This window comes from Acomys russatus, chromosome 24 (genome assembly GCF_903995435.1).
Source record: "Acomys russatus chromosome 24, mAcoRus1.1, whole genome shotgun sequence".
NCBI lineage: Eukaryota > Metazoa > Chordata > Mammalia > Rodentia > Muridae > Acomys > Acomys russatus.
Genome location: NC_067160.1, coordinates 45,269,514 through 45,291,038, shown reverse-complemented (window position 1 = coordinate 45,291,038; position 21,525 = coordinate 45,269,514). Strand labels below are relative to the sequence as shown.

The following is a 21,525-nucleotide window of genomic DNA, read 5'->3' as shown; positions in this document are numbered from 1 at the left end:
ATGAGTGACTGAGAGAAGAAATATTCTACAAACTCATTAATGAACCTGTTCTCCTGAACTCAAAGGTTTCACAGAAGCACAAGACCATGGCAAGCCAGAGCAAAGCACAAGCAAATTGGGCACTTGACCGCTTACTTCAATCAACTTTTTCCAAAGTCAGCAGTGACAAGCCACTAGAATTCAAAAGCAAGAGAAGACTATTTGTTTCCCATGTTAAAGATGCTTGTATCATGTTAAATGTTAAATGTCTTGCAGGGCATGGTGGTGCAGGCCTGTAATCCCAGCACTCAGGAGGCCAGCCTGGTCTACAGAGTGAGTTCCAGGATGGCCAGGGCTACAGAAAAACCTAGTCTCAAAAAACCAAAATAATAATCATCATCATCATCATCATCATCATCATCTTTTTCTATATTATATCTCAAGTTAACAACCCAGAGTAGGCACTGTTTCCTCCCTTAACAATGATGGGAACAACCGGGCGTGGTGGCGCACGCCTTTAATCCCAGCACTTGTGAGGAAGAGGCAGGGGGATCACTGTGAGTTGGAAGCCAGCCTGGTCTACATAGTGAGTCCTGGATAGCCAAGGCTACACAGAGAAACCCTATCTTTGGGGGGGGGGAAGGGGGAGGGAATAGGAACACCTCTTCAAAAGACCAATTTATTTTTGAGTCTGAAACAAGAAAAACACAACTCACCCATAGTGACATAAGGCAGTTTGTCAGTTGATCCATGAGGATAGATGCTGTAGAGATGAGGTCCAGTAACATCTACTCCCCCTAAAACAAGGGCTGCACCAATGTAACCTTGATACCTGGTGGGCAGAATAGACACAAGGAAAGAATGAGTCCTGACTGCATCACTGTAGCTTATGCAAAAGCTACAGAAGCCAGCTGAGAGTTTTCCTTCCATGTTTCATTAAGGAGCTACTGCTTACATAGGAACCAGGCAGGAAAGGGAATTGAAATCAGCTGAACATCGACAATCATCGGCTGTAAACTATGTGTGGCATCCCATGGCTCATTTCAGCTCAGCCACACAGCCACCTTTTAAAAAGCACTACCATTCCCAAAACAAACAAAAAACACAAACTAAAACTTAAGAGACAGAGAACTTGTTCAGTGTGTCTGAGGCTGGCTTATTCCAAAGACTATCAGCACTGACTGATAATTCAAGTTAGTTAACTGTGAGGAGTGGCGAAATTCAAGCCATTCAGCTGTCCTAGCAAGCAGTCTCAACACACAATGCCTCCTGTCACAACACCCTTTCCCTCGGAATAAGCCCACCACACAGTAATCACAGATGCTGAGTAAAACAGTAAATGGTTTCACCCTTCAGGGACATGAAAAGCTCCATCACTGGCCTATGAAGCTGCTGCTGACCCACAGGAACACAAACAGGAAGATGTTTCCACCCACCTTCCCTCCATGTAGTGACGCACACAGGTTTGGGACATTTGCTGAACTCTTTACCTAGTTCGTAATCATTTCTACAGATCCCTTTCCCTGTATTAGCTCAGTTTTTCTCCAAGATGATTGACTGCTGTGCTTGATGACCATGCTGGGTTTAAGGTGTGTCCACTAGGAACCATTAGCTCTTTGACAGGAAAGATGAAACCACATATGCCAGACTTGCTGTAGAGCACAGCCACTAAACACAAATAAGGAGCAAGTAAGCAACGTTGCTGTTGATACTGGAAAGAGCTAATGACGTCCAGAAGCACAACTGTGAAGTCCTGGGCTTCCTGTGGCTCAGGGTCAAACTGCTGACAATCTATTTTTACTGTGAATAATTCAAGGCTAGGAAAGAATTTTAGGATCAGCATGAAGAGAGGCCAGAGGTGGCTCGGCAGATAAGGGTACTTACTGCCAAGCCTGATGATTTGAGGCACAATGCCCAAGACCCACATGGTGGAAGGGGAAAACCAACTCCTGAAAGCTGTCCTCTGAGGTGAGCGTGGTGGCACATGACTTTAATCCCAGCACTTGGGAGGCAGAGGCAGGTGGATCTCTGTGAGTTCAAGGCCAGCCTGGGATACAAATGCCAGTCCAGGAAAGCCTGGACACAAAGAAACCCTGTCTCGAAAAACCAAATATAAATAAATAAATAGATACGGTTGTCCTCTGACCTCCTCCATATGCGTACCACCCACCGACACACACACACACACACACTTTAAAGTATTTTAAATTTTTTAAGGAAGGTGGAGAGGTGGCTCTCAATGGTTGAGAGTGTGGCCTGCTCTTGCAGAGAACCCTAGCTCAGTTCCCAACACTCACATTAAGAGCTTCATCACTGCTGTAACTCTGGCTCCAAACAGACCTTCATGGGGTGCTTGTACCTGAATATACATAACACACACACAATGTTTTTTTAAATCTTTATTTATTTATTTTATAAGAAATAGCAGCTTGACGAGGGAACAGAGGCCCTCATAGTGGAAGCATCCAGTCCAAGGCCTGTTAGCAGCCGGGTCAAGACCTGGGTCTGAGACAAGCTAGAAAGGCTGGATGTGCTGCCCCACCAGTGGTGAGCCTATCCCACTGCCTGCTGAGGAGGGCAACTCCTTCCAAGCAACAGTGCTCTAAAGAAGCTCTAAAATGTTTCAGACAAATGACTGATATCAGTAAGATCTGAGTCAGAGGGCTGGGGTAAGTTCAGTGGCGGAGTGTTTGCCAGCAAGGCCTGGGTTGGAGCTCCAGCACTGAAACCTCACAAAAGCCCTCACCCAGAAGTCCTACTTCCGGGACTCCAACCCCAGAATACAGTCAGAGAAATATACAGAAATGTGTTTATCACAGCACTGACAGTGATAGAAAAGAAGCTAGAGAAATGGCTGAATACACAACAGAATACAACGATCATTAAAAACTATACCTTTTCTTGTGCTACAGATTTAGTACAATCTTCTGGTTCTGACAATGTGTAACAAAGACTAAATCTGCCTTTATGGATCACTGAATTCTTTGAAGCCAAAGAATTCATTCTAGAATACAACCTGAAGAATTAATTATGCAATCACCCAAATATTCATGAAAATATCTTCAAATGGGCAATATTATTAGTGTTCAGAAACTGATTACCAAAACACAAGATTAACAACACTAAAATAATTATATACTTTATAATCAATATAATTATATATTAATATAGTTTTATATTATTGCTAATATACTGATAGTTGGTATTAAAACCTTTGTGGGTCAAACCTCTTTTAAAATTTACTAAACAAAATTTTAGTCTTCCCCTCTGACAGGGGTGCACACTTGAGCATTTTCTTGTTTCACATGGTGCTAGGTCTCTAGAACTCCTCCTTGGGCTCTCTACTAAGCAGTATAGCATGTATAGAGGGCAAGCTACAAAGCAGTGCATGTCCTAGCATGCCATTCCTGTTAATGCATTAACATGAAGCTGCAGGTAAGGCATAAAAATCTGAAAAAAATTCAAGTAAAAAAACCTTTAGGTCTCACTGTAGGCACTGTAATCAGTTTTGCTTTTTATTTTTCAAAGTATTACACTCACTTACTGTGTTGGGTATGAGCACCACATGGCACATGTGGAGGTCAGTAAGTGGACAACTTAGAGCAGAAGTTTGTTCTCTCCTCCACATTGTGGGTTCTGGTACTGTCAAACTCAATTGTTCAGGCTTGGTAGCAGGTGCTTTTACCTGCTAAGGCAGCTAGTCAGCCCTTTTTCTTTATTTCTTTCTCCCCATAAGTCATGGCACTTTTTTTTTTTTTTTTTTTTTAGATTTATTTATTATGTATACAGTATTCTGCCCACATGCCAGAAGAGGGCACCAGATCTCATTATAGATGGTTGTGAGCCACCATGTGGTTGTTGGGAATTGAACTCAGGACCTTTGGAAGAATAGTCGGTGCTCTTAATCTCTGAGCCATCTCTCCAGCCCCCAATTGCATTTTCTAAGGAAAAAAACCTATACTTAAGAACTGTAAAATGGGAGCTGGGCGTGGTGGCGCATGCCTGTAATCCAGCACTCAGGAGGCAGAAGCAGGCGGATCACTGTGAGTTCAAGACCAGCCTGGTCTACAAAGCAAGTCTAGGACAGCCAGGGCTACACAGAGAAACCCTGTCTTGAAAACCAAAACAAAAAACAAAAAGGGGAGTAGGGGTGCTGGAGAGATGGCTCAGAGGTTAGGAGCACTGGCTGCTCTTCCAAAGGTACTGAGTTCAATTCCCAGCAACCACATGGTGGCTTACAACCACCTATAATGAGATCTGGTGTCCTCTTCTGGTGTACATGTAGGCAAAATACTGTGTACATATGATAAATTAATAATTTTTAAAAAGTGTAAGATGGGGCTGGAGAAATGTCTTAAGTTAGGAGGCCTTGATGCTCCAGAAGCCCCAAGCTCAGTTCTCAGTATCCACATTCAGGGGATTGACAACTGCCTGTAACCTAGCTCCAGGGATCCAATGCCCGCCTTCAGCCTCTGTGAAAGTCTGTGTATTAGGGCAGAGGTAGGGGTTAGAAGAGGCAGGGCTGCTCACACACGCATAAATAAAAATAAAACTTTAAAAGGGGGAGGGGGGATGTGTACCTTTATTCCCAGCACTTGGGAGGCAGAGGCAGGCAGATCTGTGAGTTTGAGGACAGCCTGGCCTACAAAGAGTCCAGGACATCCAGGACAATTTTACAGAAAAACTCTGTCTCAAAAAAAATCAACCCCCGCACCCGCCCTGACCAAAAAGCATGACCCAATAAAATCATAGCTGGCAGTTCTTGACCCACAGCACTAAAGTCAAAGGCAACGCTTATTCCCCGTACACCACACTCACTTTACATAATTCACCCAAAATGTCACCAGATGTGAAGGACAATTCTACCTTGGTTTAAATTTTTACATTTATTTTTCTTCTCAAACATTAGATAAAATGTAACTCTGGCCAGGCATGGTACTGCAAACCCTTTAATGCCAGCACTAGGGAGGCAGAGGCAGATCTCTGTAAGTTCAAGGCCAGCCTAGTCTACACAGGTTTCAGGTCAACTAGACAAATAGTCAGCCCCTGTCTCACAAAGCAAGCAAGTAAAGAACCTCTGGGGCTGGAGAGATGGCTCAGAGGTTAAGAGCACTGGCTATTCTTCCAAATGGTCCTAAGTTCAATTCCCAGCAACAACATGGTGGATCACAATCATCTATAATGAGATCTAGTGCCCTCTTCTGGAGTGCAGTTGTATATGCAGGCAAAAACACTATATACATAATAAAAAAATAAATCTTAAAAAAAAAAAAAAAAAAAAAACTCTGCAGCTGTACTAAATAAAAATGAAGCACTGAGCCAGGCGTGGTGGCACACACCTTCAATCCCAGAACTCAGGAGGCAAAGACAGGCAGATCTCTGAGTTTGAGGCCAGCCTGGTCTACAAAGTGAGTCCAGGACAGGCAGGGCTGTTAAACAGAGAAACAAAACAAAGACAAAAAAAAAAAAAAAAAGAAGAAGAAGAAGAAGAAGCAGCAGCAGCAGCAGCAGCACTGCAGATAAAAAGAGAAACTATAGACCTTTTAAACCATATTAGAGAAATTAAATATTTGCTAAATTGTTTTGAGAAATGCCTTAAATAACAAGTGTTAAAAATTGTTTTGTGTGTAGTAGGCCACATGATCCACCAGGGGGAGCTTTACATTTCAAACTAATTATATTTTTAGATCAGCTGGTCTCACGCTGTAACTGGACTATTATTTGGTAGCAGTAATTCCCCTGCATGAGCAGGTGGCTTCATACAGCACAGGCTGAGTGGCAGTGGAGGGATTATGGCTCTGGCGTAGGTTCTCTCCTCTGTGAAGTGGGAACTACACCACTAACCTCCCTGCACAGGCAGCAGAGAATGTAGAACTATCCTGTGAGGACCTCAAATTTTCAGGGAAGCCAGAGGACAAGGCAGCAAACTAGCACAGGATATGACAAACATATTCCTATGTCAAAGGTGACATTGGTCACAAAATCCCTGAAAGTCTCTGCCATATTATCCTACCTTCATTCCAGTTGCAGGGTTAGGGGTGTGGGGGGAGGACAGGACAGACTTCTATTTGTATTTTTAATTTAAACCTCCCAATTCATAATTATTGGCCTCTATTTTGTTTTAAATGCCATGGAACCTATTTAAGGCTCTTTAGGACAATGATCTCATGACATTCACAGGGCAGGTAGCTGATGTTCACTCCTCATATAAGGAAATAATGAATGTGCTAAAGGTAAGGCAGATCCCAGAAAGAAATGTGCGCACTATTTCCACTGTAACAGAACTTGTGAGGGCTGTAAGAGAGAACCTCATGGAAGAACTGCTCCTATTAGATTGGCCTAAGGGCACTCTTTTTTATTACTAAGGGCCCAGCCCACTACTGGCAGTACTATTCCTGGGTACAAGGTCCTGAACCATTAAATAAATAAATAGGATAAATGTTGCACCCCTTTAAACCCAGGATGTGGGTGGCAAAGGCAGGTGCATCTCTGAGTTTGAGGCTGGCCTGGTCCACAAAGCAAGTTCCAGGAGGATACACAGAGAAACCCTACCTGGAAAAAAAAAACAAAAACTAGCTAAGAAAGTCAGCGGGAACAAGCCAGTAAGCAATGTTCTTCTGCTGTTTCTATTTCAGGATCCTGACCTGAGTTCTTGCCATGGTTTCCCTGGAAGATGGACTGTAACCTGTAAGATGAAGTAAGCCCTTCCCTTCCCAAGTTGCTTTCAGTAGGGCATTTTATCACAGCAACAGGAAAGCAAACTAGAAAAATACTGTGTCCCATCTGTGTAGAGCATGAGAAAACCAACTTAAGATTTTAAAACATTCAGCCAGGCACAGTGGCGCACACTTATAACCCCAGCACTCCAGGTGGCAGAGGCAGGTCTCCGTGAGTTTGAGGCCAGCCTGGTCTACAAAGTGAGTCCAGGACAGCCAGGACTACACAGAGAAACCCAGTTTTGGAAAAAACAAACAAACAAACAAACAAACAAACAGAACAAGATTTTAAAATACCAAAACCTACACAAATATAAAGTAATAATAGGAGTATTAATAGGGAAAAGAAACAAAACTCATATGAGCTATGTGTGGGAGTTAGCAGAGAATGAAGTTCAGACCAGGAGAATTACTATATCTTATGTAAACCTCAACCTGCATGCGTGTACAGGTCATTTGGACTTTTTGAGATAGGGTTTCTCTGAGATGGAGTTTACTGGCTATCTGTGAATTCGCTCTGTAGACCAGGCTGGCCTCCAACTCAGAGATCCATTTGCCTCTGGCTCCCAAGTGCTAAAATTAAAGGTGTGCCTCCCACTGCATGGCTTCAGCCTGCTTATTTGAAATAGGACACAGTAATAGCTCTTAACTCAAGGTTTAAGGAAAACATGAGACAGTGCAGAGCACTTTAGCAAGGATTTTACAAGGCCAAGAGAGGAAGGCTGGTTAACAATCAGTATTATTTTACCCACTCACACATGACTACAAGTCACTTCTCACCGTATTGTTACTTTGCTGCTAAAAAAAAAAAAAAAAAGGAAAGAAAAAAAAACAGTTATGTTTAAATGCTGGGGAAATGGATAGACTTTACAAGACAACTCAAGGCACTGTTTCACTGTGAGCAAAAGCTATCTCACCCAGTAATAGCTCTATACTTCAAGACACTACTCTACTGGCCACAAGTCAATTCTCTATTGGCCACAATTCAGGGCAAATCATCACCATAAGATTCAACAGACCATACAATCCATTTTATTATCAAATGCTCTAAAATTAAAAGTGGCTTTCTAATTGATTCTAGAACAAAATGTCTTCCGAATTTTTTTTTTCTCTAGTTTCCAGGCTTCTTTGTGCTAAAAATCTAAGATTAAAAAAAAACAAAAACAAAAACAAAAACAAAAGATACTACAGAATCCACACCTTGGAACCTTACCTGAAAAGCATCTGCTTCAACATCCGATTAGCTGTCACAACTCTCGGAAGGCGGCCAGTGGTGAGAGAATGGAGCTCCAAGTTGGATGAAATAAGCTGGGTTGTCATGTCTGTGTCTGCAGCTGTCCCAGCACCACAGCAACTGAAAAACACCACAGACCCTTGGCTGGCATGCAATCACCAGGAGGCCCAACTACAAGTTGAGCCTGACTAACTCCACAGAGCTCAAGTATATGACAGGTGCTCTGACTAGTCTGCATGCAATTTCTGCTTAAGCAATCTTAAACAGAAAATTGAGGACACACATCTAACTACATGGAAACATATTCTCTATGGTGCAATGGGTCATTTCAAATCATCTACTTTTCTGCCCCAGCCAGAGTGTATGTTTTAGTCCTGTTACAAGTACATTCAAATTGTATAAAAGAACAAGGCAGGGGCTGGAGAGATGGCTCAGCAGTTAAGAGCACTGATTGCTCTTCCAGAGAACGGACCAAGGCTCAATTCCCAGCACCCGCAGGGCAGTTCACAACTGTCTGTAACTCCAAGATCTGACATCTGCACACAGACATACATGCCGGCAAAACACAAAATGCACATGGAATAAAAATAAATAACTTATTAAAAAAAAAAAAAAAAAGCAAAGCAAGCCAGGTGTGGTGGTGCACTAATCCCAGCACTTAGGAGACGGATCCTTGTGAGTTCAAGGCCAGCCTGGTCTACAAAGAGAGCCTCTTTACACAGAGAAACCCTGTCTTGAAGAAAAATAGAAAAAGGAGCAAAGCAATTCAATATTGACACTAGACAGTAGTCTCAATTTATTATTTCAGAACTGAGTAAAGGAAATGGAAAAAGAACATTATAAAATATGACAAAAATAACACAGGCACAACAGGCCATGGGAAGTTGGAGGAGCACAATTAATTCTCTTTCATCTTTACACTGAGGGGGAGAGACACACTTGTGCCATGTAAGCATGTGGAGGTCGGAGAACATCTCTCAGAATTTGGTTCTGTCCTTGCACTATGTAGCTTCTGAGAATCCAAGTCAGGTGGTCAGGATTGATGGCAACCACCCTAACCTGCTGAGCCACCTCACCAGCCCTGAGAGCAATGAATTCTGATTTTAAAGGCAAGGTTCTTATGATCTGGGTTTGGAAGAACAGAAACAGTCTGAAAGTAAAAAAGAGAAAAGGTGTTTTGTTTCTTAACTCTTATTTATGTCTGTATATGCACATGTCTCTGTGAAAGTCAGCACACACCTGTGTGAGTGCGCTCAGAAATCCCCAAAAGGCTGTTGGATCCCTTGGAACTAGGATTACAGGTGTTTGTGAACAGCCTGATATGAGTACTGGGATCAAGACTCTGGTCCTCACGACTGAGCAACTAGTGCTCTTAACTTCTCTCTTAGCCCTGGGAATGGTGTTTTTAACTACAACTACTAGAATAAGCAGAGGAGAAACACCTATAGCTAAAAGAAAAAGGAATAAGGCCATGAGAGAAAAAAACTGGAACATAAGCTGCCTGTAGAATAGTGCAAGGCCTCAATTATCACAGCAGAGTTTTAATTTTACCCAGAAAATAATGTAGAGACATCAAGTCTCTGGAAAAACCTTAAAAGAGGAAAAGGGGCATGATCAGCTCTGTGTTTTACAAAGGCGTGGCAGGAGAGTAAACATTAGTCAAAAAATAAAAAGAGGCAGACATGTCAAATAACCGCAACTGTCCAACTGAGGAAAAAAACCACTCAAATAAAGGTCACGGCAGAGGGGAAATAGGAAGGAATGGATTCAAGAGGAACACAGGAGGCAGAACCAGACTAAACCAGACTGAAGCAAGAGGAGGACTTGGCCATGAGGAGCACAGGTGACAAGCTATGTTTTGAGCTAGTCTCATTTATCCTAGATTAGCCTCAAACTCACTATGTAGCCGAGGATGACCTCGAACTCCTGATCCTCTTGCTTCCACCTCCCCAATGCTATAATCACAGCTTCATCACCACCCCATCCCCACCCCGGCCCCTACCCCCGCCCCCGTCCCCGCAGTGCTGATGACAGGACCCAGGACTCTGCATGCTACATAAGCACTCCACCAGAAACACTCTAACAGAGTTAGAAAACACAGTCTGAAAAGCAAGCAGGTTGCAGGGACAATGGAGGTTAACGGTCAATGTTTAGTCCTAACATGCTAGAAAATGTCACAGTAGTTCAAGTTCATCCATACTTACTAAATATTAGGAGATATGAAGTGAATTTTTGAACAGTTTTTGTCAGCAACAACCATCCCTTCAGTTGCTCTTGTGTCTGCTCCAAGAACTATGCCATCCTATAAAACAAAAACAAAGAAAAAGGTTCTCAGCAATTTTATATCCATAAGGTATTAAGAAAAACAACTTTGGCTGTTCTCTGCTCCCCTAGTTCCACATCCCCTGCCAAAATCCCTACCAAACCGACTGTCCTACACTTTCAGTACGTCCTGATTTCCATTTGCAAACAAGGCTCAGGGATTCAGTGAGTTCCTTTCAAATCACAGAGGTAAAATGGGAAGAAAAAAATTGGAATGAAGACCTACAATCTTTTCATTAAAATAGCCTCCTCTGGGCCAGCAAGGTTGTTCAGCAAGTAAAACTGACTTCCATCGGAAGAACCCACATGAAGGAGTCAACGGCCTCCACCATACTGTTCTCTGACCTCAGCACTTGTCCCACCGAATAGTAACCTCTGTCTATTAGTTTCTGAAACATGTCTTTCTTCACCCATAACAACATTAATCACCAGCCGTTATGATCGTTAACAGTTTAATTCAGAATTTACCTCCTTTTGATGGGTGGAGGTTTAACTCTGTGAAGAAAGCTGACAGCCTACTGGCATGTGCTTTCAATCTCTTAATCCCAGCCTTCAGAAATGAGAAGCAGGTGTATCTCTGTGAGTTTAAAGCAGCCTGATCTACATGGTACGTTCCCAGACAGTGAGGGCTACTAATGAGACCCTGTCTCAAAAGAGGGGGGAGGGAGGACTGAACTGCCCAAAATTGCAAGTAACATCAATGAATTTAACACCTAGACAAACCCACTGGTCCCAAATTCTGTGCTTTCCCATTACACCAGCCTGCTTCCTACTGTACCTTAAGGAAAAGCAAACTGCCCTCATGTCAAAAACTTGTAAATGAGTAAAGACAAACTATTAAACACGTGAAACCTCCTGACTAAAGCAGTTCCTAACAAAAGCCTTTTTCGTTATGTACCCTGATATTTGCCCTGCAAGATCTAGCTGAAAGCTTCAGTCCAAGTGGCCTAGCTGCTGTTAATAGGTCGGTTACTGCTCCGGCCGGCCTGTCTCGGCTTACCTTATAGACCACGCCCGCAATGGTAGTGCCAGTTTTCCGAGCTTTCGGAAGCTTGAACCCCTTTTTTGCAAAATCAGCTTCCAAGACGGCATTCCTGAGGGAAAGAGCAGATATCAAGTGTTAGAAGACAAGAACACAACTGCGCCGTACTGGCACGAAGAGTTGAGTGCTTAATAGGAAATTCAGTTCGCTTCCACCCCAGTCTGTTCACTGGATTCTCCCATCATCAGCTCCCTCCGCGAGGAGTGACAGATCCGGACTGTGACCCGCTTAAAGCCACAGGAAAGGACCAAGTCCTTACACACTGGCAAAGGGAGAGGGCTGCTCCGGCCTCAAAGGCAGCTCGCGCTGGGGCCCGATTCCCTGAGTCACACGGCCGCGGGTACCATCCCCACACTCGCTTCACGTCCCGGAGTCAGGCTGCAACCCAGATATGGCATGGGGGCACCAAAATTCCACCCTCAACTGGATCGTGCCCCGGGGCATGAACACACCTACGGCAATTATCAAAAGAAAACCCTCCGACCGGTGCCTGAAACACCGACACCGCCGCCATCTTCCCAAGAAAGTGTTTCCGGGCCGAGGGCGGAGCGAACACAAAGAACTTACCACTTCCGGCGCTGCGGACCAACAGGATGAGAGGGCGGGACAAACTTCGAAGTGGCATTATTTGTCATAGAGTTCCTGCGTTCTCACTTCCTAGAGAGGCTCGTAGATCTTTGAAGTGTATTGCCTCAAGTCCTGGGGAAGAGAAACTGACGGCGGACAAGCCGAAGGGATGTTACTTAAGTCAGATAAATAAAATTCCACTTACCAAGTCTCCTGACGCTTACTGTTACTGCCGTTAATCAGAATCCGGCGTGCTTCAGGGACATCCACACCAGGTCCCAAGCATAGCCGTTGAGCAAGTCCCTTCACCTCTGTTTCCTCAGAATGCCAAACAGGCACATGAAAAGATCTTTGATGCATGAGTCATCAGAGAAATGCAACCCAAAATCCTCAATAAGATACTGCTTTGGCCCCACTGCAGTGACTGGAATCAGACAGAAAATTCACAAGTGATGGTGAGAACATAGAAAAAGTATAGTTCTCATATGTGACAGGTGGGAATGTAAAACGGTCACCTGCTCCAGAAAATGAATTGGAACTTGAACTAAAATTATCACTGTCATACACACCCAGAAGAACTGGAAAGCTAAGTTCACAAAAGCTGCTACACAAATGTGCATGGCAGCAAGTTTCATAACAGGTAAGTCTGGAAACAACTCAAATGCCCATCGACAGGTGAAGGAATAAACAAAATGTGGTGTATCTAAACAGTGGAATCGTTTTCGGCCATAAAAGGGAAGGAAACATATTGTAAAAGGAACTTTTATTCGCCTGATTCATTTTCCCCCTCAGAGAATCAGTGCCTCTGTCTGCTAACCTAGGCCTAGTCCTGGAAGCTTCTAGCCTCCACACAATCTAACCTAGGCCTAGAATGTTTTCAGCCTCTGAGACATACTGCTTTATAAGCTCACGCTTTCGTGTTCTTACTGAGTTCTGGGCTGGCTGGTTCAACTCACTGTTCTGGCTCAAACTCCTCTCCCAGCTGACTTATTCAATCTGGATTTTTCTCTGGGCCTCTGAATTGCTTGCTCAGCTTGGCCTCAAACTAACTGCAGCGATCTTTTCTAATCCTCTGGCTCCTTCTCATTCTCCAGCTCATTCTGCCCTCACCTGTGTCTAGCTTCTTCTCTCATTCAGCCTCTCTCTGCTTTATTATCTGAGTTCTCTCTCTCTCTCTCTCTCTCTCTCTCTCTCTCTCTCTCTCTCTCTCTCTCTCTGCAACCTATTACTGTCCTCCTCCTCCTCCTCCTCCCCCTCCTCCCTCTGCCCCCATTGCTGCTCAAGCCAATATTTCTCCGAGTCATCACTTACTCAATTATACATCACTTTCAAATATGGATGCTTCCTTCTACAAACTAACATTTATCTTCACTGTTTGGGATTAAAGGCTTGTGCCACCACACCCGGACCTTAGCTTTTCTTTAGCTGAAACTTGCTCTATACCAGGCTGGCCTTGAACTCAGATCTGCTTGTCTCTCTCTCCTGGATTAAAGTCATGTTTATAGTCTAGCCGGATCGCACCGACATAGAAGGTCTTTGGATGTGATCTCTCCCCACCCCACCCCCAATTTATTTTTTTAAATTTAGTTATTATGTATACACTGTTCTGCCTGCACGTACATCTGCAGGCCAGAAGAGGGCATCAGATCACATTATAGATAGTTGTGAGCCACCAAGTGGTTGCTGAGAATTGAACTAGGGACCTCTGGAAGAGCCAAACAGTGCTCTTAACCTCTGAACCATCTCTCCAGCCAAAGCACCCATGTTCTGAATTAAAATTCCTCTACACATAATATCTACTAAATCAAAGATGAACTTTGGAAGCAATTTCCTAAAAATAAAGATGCTAGACATTTTTTAAAAAGCCCCACATGTTGTATAATTACATTCACATGTGGTATGCATGTTACATGCATGTAGTTATGTTCACATGCCTGTGGACGCATGTGTGTGGAGGCCCAAGGTTAATGCTGGGAGCTCTCCTCCACCCATTTCCACCTTTCTCATTGAGGCATGGTCTCACCATGAGCTCACCAAAACAAGATGGTTAGCTATCTTGCTCCAAGGATCCCCGTCTTTGTCCTCGGAGCCCTGGCATTACAAGCTAACTGATACATCCACTCTGCATTTACATCCATCCTGGGGATTCAAACTCCAAACCTCACGCTTGCACAGCAAGCTCTTCAACCACTGTCTCCCCAACCCTGTATAATCCCATGTATATGAAGTATATTTATATAGGCAAACCCGTGGAAGTGTAAACTGAATCAGCAGATGGCTGAAGGGACACTGGATTGTTTAATGGGCACGGACTACATTATGAATGTAGTCTCATGTACATTTTATCAAAATCTTCCACTGATAGAAATGTAAGGCTTGCCGGGAGTGGTGGTGCACCCTTTAATCCCAGCACCCAGGGAGGCAGAGGTAGGGTGGATCTCTGTGAGTTCCAGGACAACCTGGTCTATGAAGCAAGGCCAGGACTACAAGAGAAGCCCTGTCTTGAAAAACAAAAACAAATGTAAAGCTTGTGGAAGTCAGGGTTAAGTTTTCTAAACTTACTTAGACAGTAAGTGACAGCCTCCATGACTGTAAAACTAATTCATAGCTATTGCAAATATCTATTAAGCAACTACTATGTGCCTATCATAGTTCTAGCTGAAGATGGATGGATGGATGGATGGATGGATGAATGAATGAATGAATGACATCCCACGTGTCTAGAACCAGTATCACAACTACATTTTTAATAAATGTTCACTAAAATCGGGCAGGCAGTGGTGCATGCCTTTAATCCCAGCACTCAGGAGGCAGAGGCAGGTGGATCTCTGTGAGTTGCCAGCCTGGTCTACAAAGAGAGTCCAGGACAGCCAGGAGCTATTACACAGAGAAACCCTGTCTCAAACAAAACAAAACAAAACAAAAAAAGTTAAGTTCTATTTGATTGCATTTCTGGGTCTTTTGAAATAAAATAAATTCTAATTTTTAAGCCCTATCCCCCTATGCTAAGAATAGGCTGGCTAGGAGAGCATGTCTAAACCAGGGAGTGGGTGTTGTTTGAAGATGGCATGGTGGTGCACGTCTTTAATCCCAGAACTTGGCACTTTGGAGGCAGAGGCAGACAGATCTCTGAGTTTGAGGCCGCCTGCTCTACAGACTGAGATCAAGTCAGACAGGGCTACCCTGGGAACCCAATCCTGTCTCAGAAAAAAAAAGGGGGGGAGCAGTTTGTTGACAGCCACAGGTAAAGGTAACCTCAGTTCCTTGTAATGTTTCTGACACCAAGGAAAACAAAGGCCACCCATCAAAGCCTCAGAAAAATAGGCAAGGGGCTGGGCCAGTCTCTCCCACACACCCTCAGAAAGAAGTCACCATCTTCGTATTTCCAAACTCCTGTTGTCTATGCCATCAACTTAGAGTACTTTGTTATGGCTGCCTAGCGAAGTCAGGCACCTCGAAGCCAAAGAAGAAAAAAAAACCCAGAACAAGTCCCTCTGGTGGGGGAGTGTAAGAAGGAGTGGGTTGCTTTGGAAGCTGGGAGTTTAAGTAAGGTCGTGAGATAAGCGAGAGGCACAGAGGAGAAAAGACAAAACCAAACTTTAGACGTGGCTTGTGGGAGTTCGGGGCAGAGTTCTGCGCCTGCAGCAAAGGGTGGCACAGCAGCGAGAAAGATGACTGTGTCCTTCTGTGGGGTCTGGCGGGAGCTGACCATTTTCCTGCCAGGCTGATCCGAGGAGGTGTCGTTGTGCCTGCAGATGGTCGGCAGAGCCCAGCAGAGGGCGACTGAGAGCCTCCAGCAGCTCCAGGCAGACCAGGCATCAGCCGCTATGATCAGTAAAGCTGTAGGCCCCGCCCAGCTTTCTTGTTTGGCGCCATTGCCGTTCCCTGGAACTGCAGACCCAATCCAGAATGCTCATCCTTTGTCCTGGACACTGCCCCACTTACTCCTTGGCTGCCAGCAGAGCCACCGTTTCTGCCCTATGTGGCTGTGTGACCTCGGGTAATTCACCAGACTCTCTGTGTCTCAATGCCCCAACAGTAACAACCAGCAACTGTGAGCACACTTAAGGTCCTGAGCGCTGTCCTATGACAGGATCGTCCCGGGTGCCAAGAATGGGCACCAGACAGATAACTTGGAATCAAGCCCGGTGCCTGCCTGCAAGGAGCTGACACACTCTACTCTAAGGACCCACTGTCATTTTCGTCCTACTATACAACTGAGACACGGAAGGGCAAAGTCTTAGCTCAAGATGGCAGAGTCAAGATTCACCCTCACATTCCAGGCGGTGGTGGCGCACACCTTTAATCCCAGCACTTGGGAGATAGAGGCAGATGGATCTCTGTGAGTTCGAGGCCAGCCAGGTCTACAGAGTAAGTTCCAGGGCAGCCAAGGCTACACAGAGAAACCCTGTCTCGAAAAAACAAACAAAACAAAAGATTTGCCCCTACAGCCCCTTTACCTTCAGCCCTGACAACTATAGTTCAACTAGAACTCTGGCTCCTGAATCTGCTAGGCTCTGGCAAAGCTAAAGTAAGGTTTCCTCCTTCCCAGCTCCTACGCTCAACTCGGCCGCTTACCAGAAAGAGATGTGATGTCAGCGGAGCCCTTTATCTCTTTGTGCCTCCATTTCTTCATCTACAAAATGAGGAAACAGTACGGTCTCCCTCAGTGCATGAGTGTGGCATGAACACCTGTTAAGCACTCTACTTATTTGCTCATTTACTCATTCATTTATTTTTATTTCATTTTATTAAGACTTCTTGGTGACAAACTTTGTGCAAGATCATAACCTTGAGGGGCATTGCTCTAAGGTCTGGATATCCAGCTCTCTGTGCTAAGTTGCCTAAGGGACATGGGGAAGCGTAGCTAGAAGGCTTCCACATCCACCTAAGGCTGAGCAGGCAGGCACACATATGACAGCAGTTAACAAGAAGACCCAGAGAGAAGCCAACAGCTTCTTCTACACTGCTGTGCCTGGCCCCAGCATGCCCCTGAATTTTTCCAAACACCAAGCGAGCAGCAGCCCCCACCCTACGAAGACTACAGAGTGCCTGGGAACCCAGTGCGGGACAGGAGGAGAAGGCTCACCCCAGCCTCCATCAGGATATACACAGTAGAGGGTTCCCCACAAGAGCTGACCTGGCCCTTTTCCCATTGCTGGGAGAGCGGTCCATGATGCTCCTGGTTTCCACGGCAACTGGGCCCTTGTTTTTCCTCCTTCATAAATAAGCTATAAATAGACAGGGCAACCTGTGTGCCTTCCTTTGCATGAATTAGCGCAGCTGCTCCAGGCTCCAGGGCCCTTGGCCCAGCACCCAGGTGCCATACCACCCTGCATGGCCCACAGAAGCCCAGCTCCAGTGGGAGGGGTGCAATCAGACACATGACAATACCTCCAAGTGTGGATTCCCTCCACCTGAGACCCACAGAACTAGAGACGCTATGAGCACCAGCTGGGTTAGGTGGGCCCTGTGTTTGCCAGGGATGGTGAGGAGAAGGAGACTCCCTTCCTGCTTGTAGTCCAGCCCTTGCAAGCCACAACAAAATTATCATCAGCGTGGCCCCCAGTTCTGTAGCATGGGAGGACTTACCCCCTCCCCACCTGGTTGAGTCATCCTGGTTGATGTTTGTTTATTGAAATTTTTCACTATGCCAGAGGCTGTGTGAAGGGCCTCCCAGGTTACATCCACATTCATTTCTCATTACTGGTTTGTAGGCAGAGAACTCTCCACCTGTAGTGAAGAGGTACTTGGCTTACAACATGCAGCTTATTCGAAAGAAAATTGTAATTCAAACCCAGGCCTGACCTGGTCACAGGGCTTAACCCCAAGTCATCTGGGTCAGAAACCTGATTCTCTCTCACTAAGCACAAGACAGAGGAACAACAGGTGGGCCCTATAAGTCAGCCCAGGGACTGACTTATAGTCACCACACAGTGAGACAGTCAGGGCAGACTCCAGCCATACATGGCATGCAGGATAAAGCCTGGGCCTCTCATGAAAACACTAGGGAACCACAGAAAGTATTTAAACAGAGCTGAAACATGTGACATTTAAGTAGAGAATCACCCCAAAGCAAGGCACCATGAAGGCCACTTTTCTGCTTGTTTGTTTGAGACAGGCTCTCATAGAGCCCAGACTGCCCTCAAACTTGCTATGTAGCCAGTAGTGACCTTGAACTTCTGATCCTCCTGCCTCTATCTCCCAAATGCTGAATTTACAAGTGGGGTGCCACTACACCTCTGTGGTGGTTTGAACAAGAATGTCCCCCATGCCTGGTGCAGTCGTAGCATGCCTGTAATCCCAGCACTTGGGGAGGCAGAGATAGGGCAAGTCTCTGTGAGTTCGAGGCCAGCCTGGTTTACAAAGTGAGTCCAGGCCAGCCAAGGCTACACAGAGAGACCCTGTCTTTCAGGGGAAAATGAGTCCCGTAGGTTCATATATTTGAATGCTCAATCATCAGGGAGTGGCATTACTTGAGAAGGACTAAAAGGTGTGACCTTGTCAGAGGAAGTGTGCCACAGAGAGTGGGCTAGAAGTTTCAAAAGCAGAAGCCAGACCCAGTGTCTCTCTCTTCCTGCTGCTTGTGAATCTGCATGTAGAACTCCAGCACCACGTCTGCTTTCATGCTGCCATGGTCCCCTCCATGCTCCCTGCCTTGTTGATAATGGACAGAACCTTTGAAACTGTAAACAAGCCTCAATTAAATGTTTCCTTTTCTAAGAGTTGCCTTGGTCATGGTGTTCACTTTGGCAGTGGGCGTGGTAGAGAGTAGGGATGATAGAGTAGGCATGATAGAGTAGGCATGATAGAGTAGGGATGATAGAGTAGGCATGATAGAGTAGGGATGATAGAGTAGGCATGATAGAGTAGGGATGATAGAGTAGGCATGATAGAATAGGGATGATAGAGTAGGGATGATAGAGTAGGCATGGTAGAATAGGGATGATAGAGTAGGCATGATAGAGTAGGCATGGTAGAATAGGGATGATAGAGTAGGCATGATAGAATAGGGATGATAGAGTAGGCATGATAGAGTAGGGATGATAGAGTAGGCATGATAGAGTAGGGATGATAGAGTAGGCATGATAGAGCAGAGATGAGAGGAGAGCAGGGAGGAGAGATGAAGGAGGCCTAGGCCAGAGTGGTGGCAGGAAAGACAGAAGGACGGGACAGTTGCTAGAAGTAGTACAATGTGCCATATAAGCAAGGCAAAGATGAAAGTTGTGTGTAGGGACAGAGAGAAGTGTCCCTTCTGTCCTTTCAGAGTCCAGCCTGGGGTGGCGGTACCGATGATGGCAGCCCAAAAGTCCACACAGGCACCACTGGGTCACATCACACTGGAACTGAAAATCAGTCTGTTCTGAAGACAGAGGCCCAAAACCTTGTGGGAAGTCATGAGTTTCTTAGACTGTCCTAAAGAGTGACGGAGAAGGCAGGACAGGTCCAGGGAGCAGGCAGCAGGAGCTAACTTTTTCTCAAATGACAATGCCAAGAGTTTACAATGACATTTGACAGGAGGACGCTTCTAACCGCTGTAGAGTGAGCTGAGCAGTGCATGCCTTCTGCAAGGCCCTTGGCCAAAGTAGTTCAAGATCCTGAGGCAAGGTTTGAACACTTGGCCCCCACAATTCCTTACAAGGGATCCAATCCCAGCAAAGAGATGCAGGGATGTGCAATTATAGGGGTTGAGGACAGAGCTCATCAGTAAGGACGAATGTTCTTTAAGCACGAAACCTGAGTTTGAGCCCCCAACACTCATGTAAAAAGCTCTGCATGCCGGTAACACCAGCAGAGGGTGCAGGGACAGTTGAATCCCAGAAACACTCTGGCCGGCCAGCCTAGCCCAAACACCAAGCTTCTGGTTCAGTGAGAGACCCTGTCTCAAGGCAGTAAGATAGAAGAGTACTAGAAGATACCAGAGTCCTCTGGACTCTGTATACACTCACGTGACATGCACCCACACGTTGACATGCACCCAGCGCACACACAATGAGTTTAATAAGATAAAAACGTTCATTACAGCATTATTTACACTGTCATATACTGGAATTTACAAGAGATTATATATTGGGTAAGAGATCACATGTTTGTTATTAGAATGGCTTTTAGATAGTATATACTAATGTTATAATGACACCCCAGAAATGACTTTACTATCAAACAATAGGAAAATGGTTAAATAATTTATAATGAAATATATGAGACCATTAAAACTTGCATTTTCAGTAAGAGGGAGAAACAACGAGAGATCGTTGCGATGCGTGTGGGTGGACAAGTGCGGCTGTTCCTTGATGTGTTGAAAACATCCTGTGTCACCAGGTGAGATTCCTCACTGAAAAGACCTCAGGTCGCTCTTAATTGTTTTCTCCTTGCACCTCAGTGGTTTTTTTTTTTTTTCAAATGCTGTAAACATTTGTTACTTTTCTCCTTGCATTTTTATTTTGAAGCTTTCCAACCCTCCAGAGTACCTCAACAACACCACAGCCCTGCTACCTTGCAACTGATAAGAGGCCACACTATGCACACACACACATGCACACACACACACATGCACACACACACGCACACACACACACATGCTATATGTATATACATCTTAGGGGTTGGGAGTGCACATGCCTGTGTAAGTGCACGCAGAGGCCAAAGGAAGACATTAGGTGTCTTCCTCTATTCACCCAGCTTACTCCTTTGAGGCAGGGTCTGTAATTGAACCTGGAGCTAGGCTACTGGGCAGGGAGCTTGGTGATTGTCTGTCTCTGCTCCTCACAGCACTGGGGTTACAGGCATATTGATTGTTTTACGTGGATGCTACAGATGAGGACCTCATGCTAGTGCAGCGAGCCTTCTCCCCACCGAGCCATCTCACCAGCCCCTATTGTCCATTCTTGGGAAGTCACTGCTGTTTTATCTTCAGTTATCCCAGACTTGACCCATGGGAGGCCCTTCAACAGGCTCCCACCAGTGAGAGCTCTTTGTTTCCCTGGCCCAGGGAACCATGCACAGCCATAGAGTATAATAGTCCCTAGGTCATTCCTGGCCCAGGAACCACAGAAATAAGAACTCACCTCAGGATCCATAGGGCTGGGAAAAGGAAGACAGGCAACGAGTGGCAGCAGTGGTAGGGGACACAGGACAGACAGCCTAGCACCCACTAAGGGTTCCCCCGGAGGGCAGAGGTGAACGTGAGGCATAGGCCCAAGGCACCAGCTTGCTTAGGCAACCCCCTTCCCTGCTTTCATATCTTGTCATTGACTGCCTGAGGAGATAAATAAATTAACTACAGAGCAAGGATGAAGAGAAGCTGCATTCTTGTGCAGCTTCCCTGAGGTGGGAGAAAGTTGAAATCAAGCCCTGATTTTAGAAGGAAAATGTATAGGATTGCCTGGGACAATGTGGAGAGACAAAGGGGTTGTTGTGTGTTAGGTCTGTGAGTGTGGGGTATGGAACTTTAAGAAATAGCATTACAGGAAGTGAATGTGTAGTTGTGTGTGTGTGTGTGTGTGTGTGTGTGCGAGAGAGAGAGAGAGAGAGAGAGAGAGAGAGAGAGAGAGAGAGAGAGAGCGAGCATGTCTGCATGTGTGCGTGGTGTCTGTCCCAGGTTCTCTGTCTTTCTTGCTTCCCTAACTTTTTAATGGAGAAGTATGGGTGATCCTAGTGGGAAA

At 45.3% G+C, this 21,525-nt stretch overlaps 2 protein-coding genes across 2 annotated transcripts in view; one reads left to right on the top strand and one right to left on the bottom strand.

The window, feature by feature from the left end:
* Psmb7 (proteasome 20S subunit beta 7) overlaps positions 1-11,865 on the bottom strand; it is a 57,965-nt gene extending 46,100 nt beyond the window's left edge. The window contains exons 1-5 of the mRNA XM_051167188.1: positions 11,746-11,865; positions 11,252-11,345; positions 10,134-10,231; positions 7,909-8,049; positions 696-811 (exon numbers count right to left, since the gene is read on the bottom strand). Coding sequence (XP_051023145.1) covers positions 696-811; positions 7,909-8,049; positions 10,134-10,231; positions 11,252-11,345; positions 11,746-11,807 — 511 coding nt within the window. The 5' untranslated portion in view covers positions 11,808-11,865. The remainder of the gene's footprint in view (positions 1-695; positions 812-7,908; positions 8,050-10,133; positions 10,232-11,251; positions 11,346-11,745) is intronic.
* An 8,255-nt stretch (positions 11,866-20,120) lies between these two features.
* Adgrd2 (adhesion G protein-coupled receptor D2) overlaps positions 20,121-21,525 on the top strand; it is a 35,804-nt gene continuing 34,399 nt past the window's right edge. Inside the window, 1 exon segment of the mRNA XM_051166281.1 lies at positions 20,121-20,182. Within this exon segment, the coding sequence (XP_051022238.1) occupies positions 20,121-20,182 (62 nt within the window).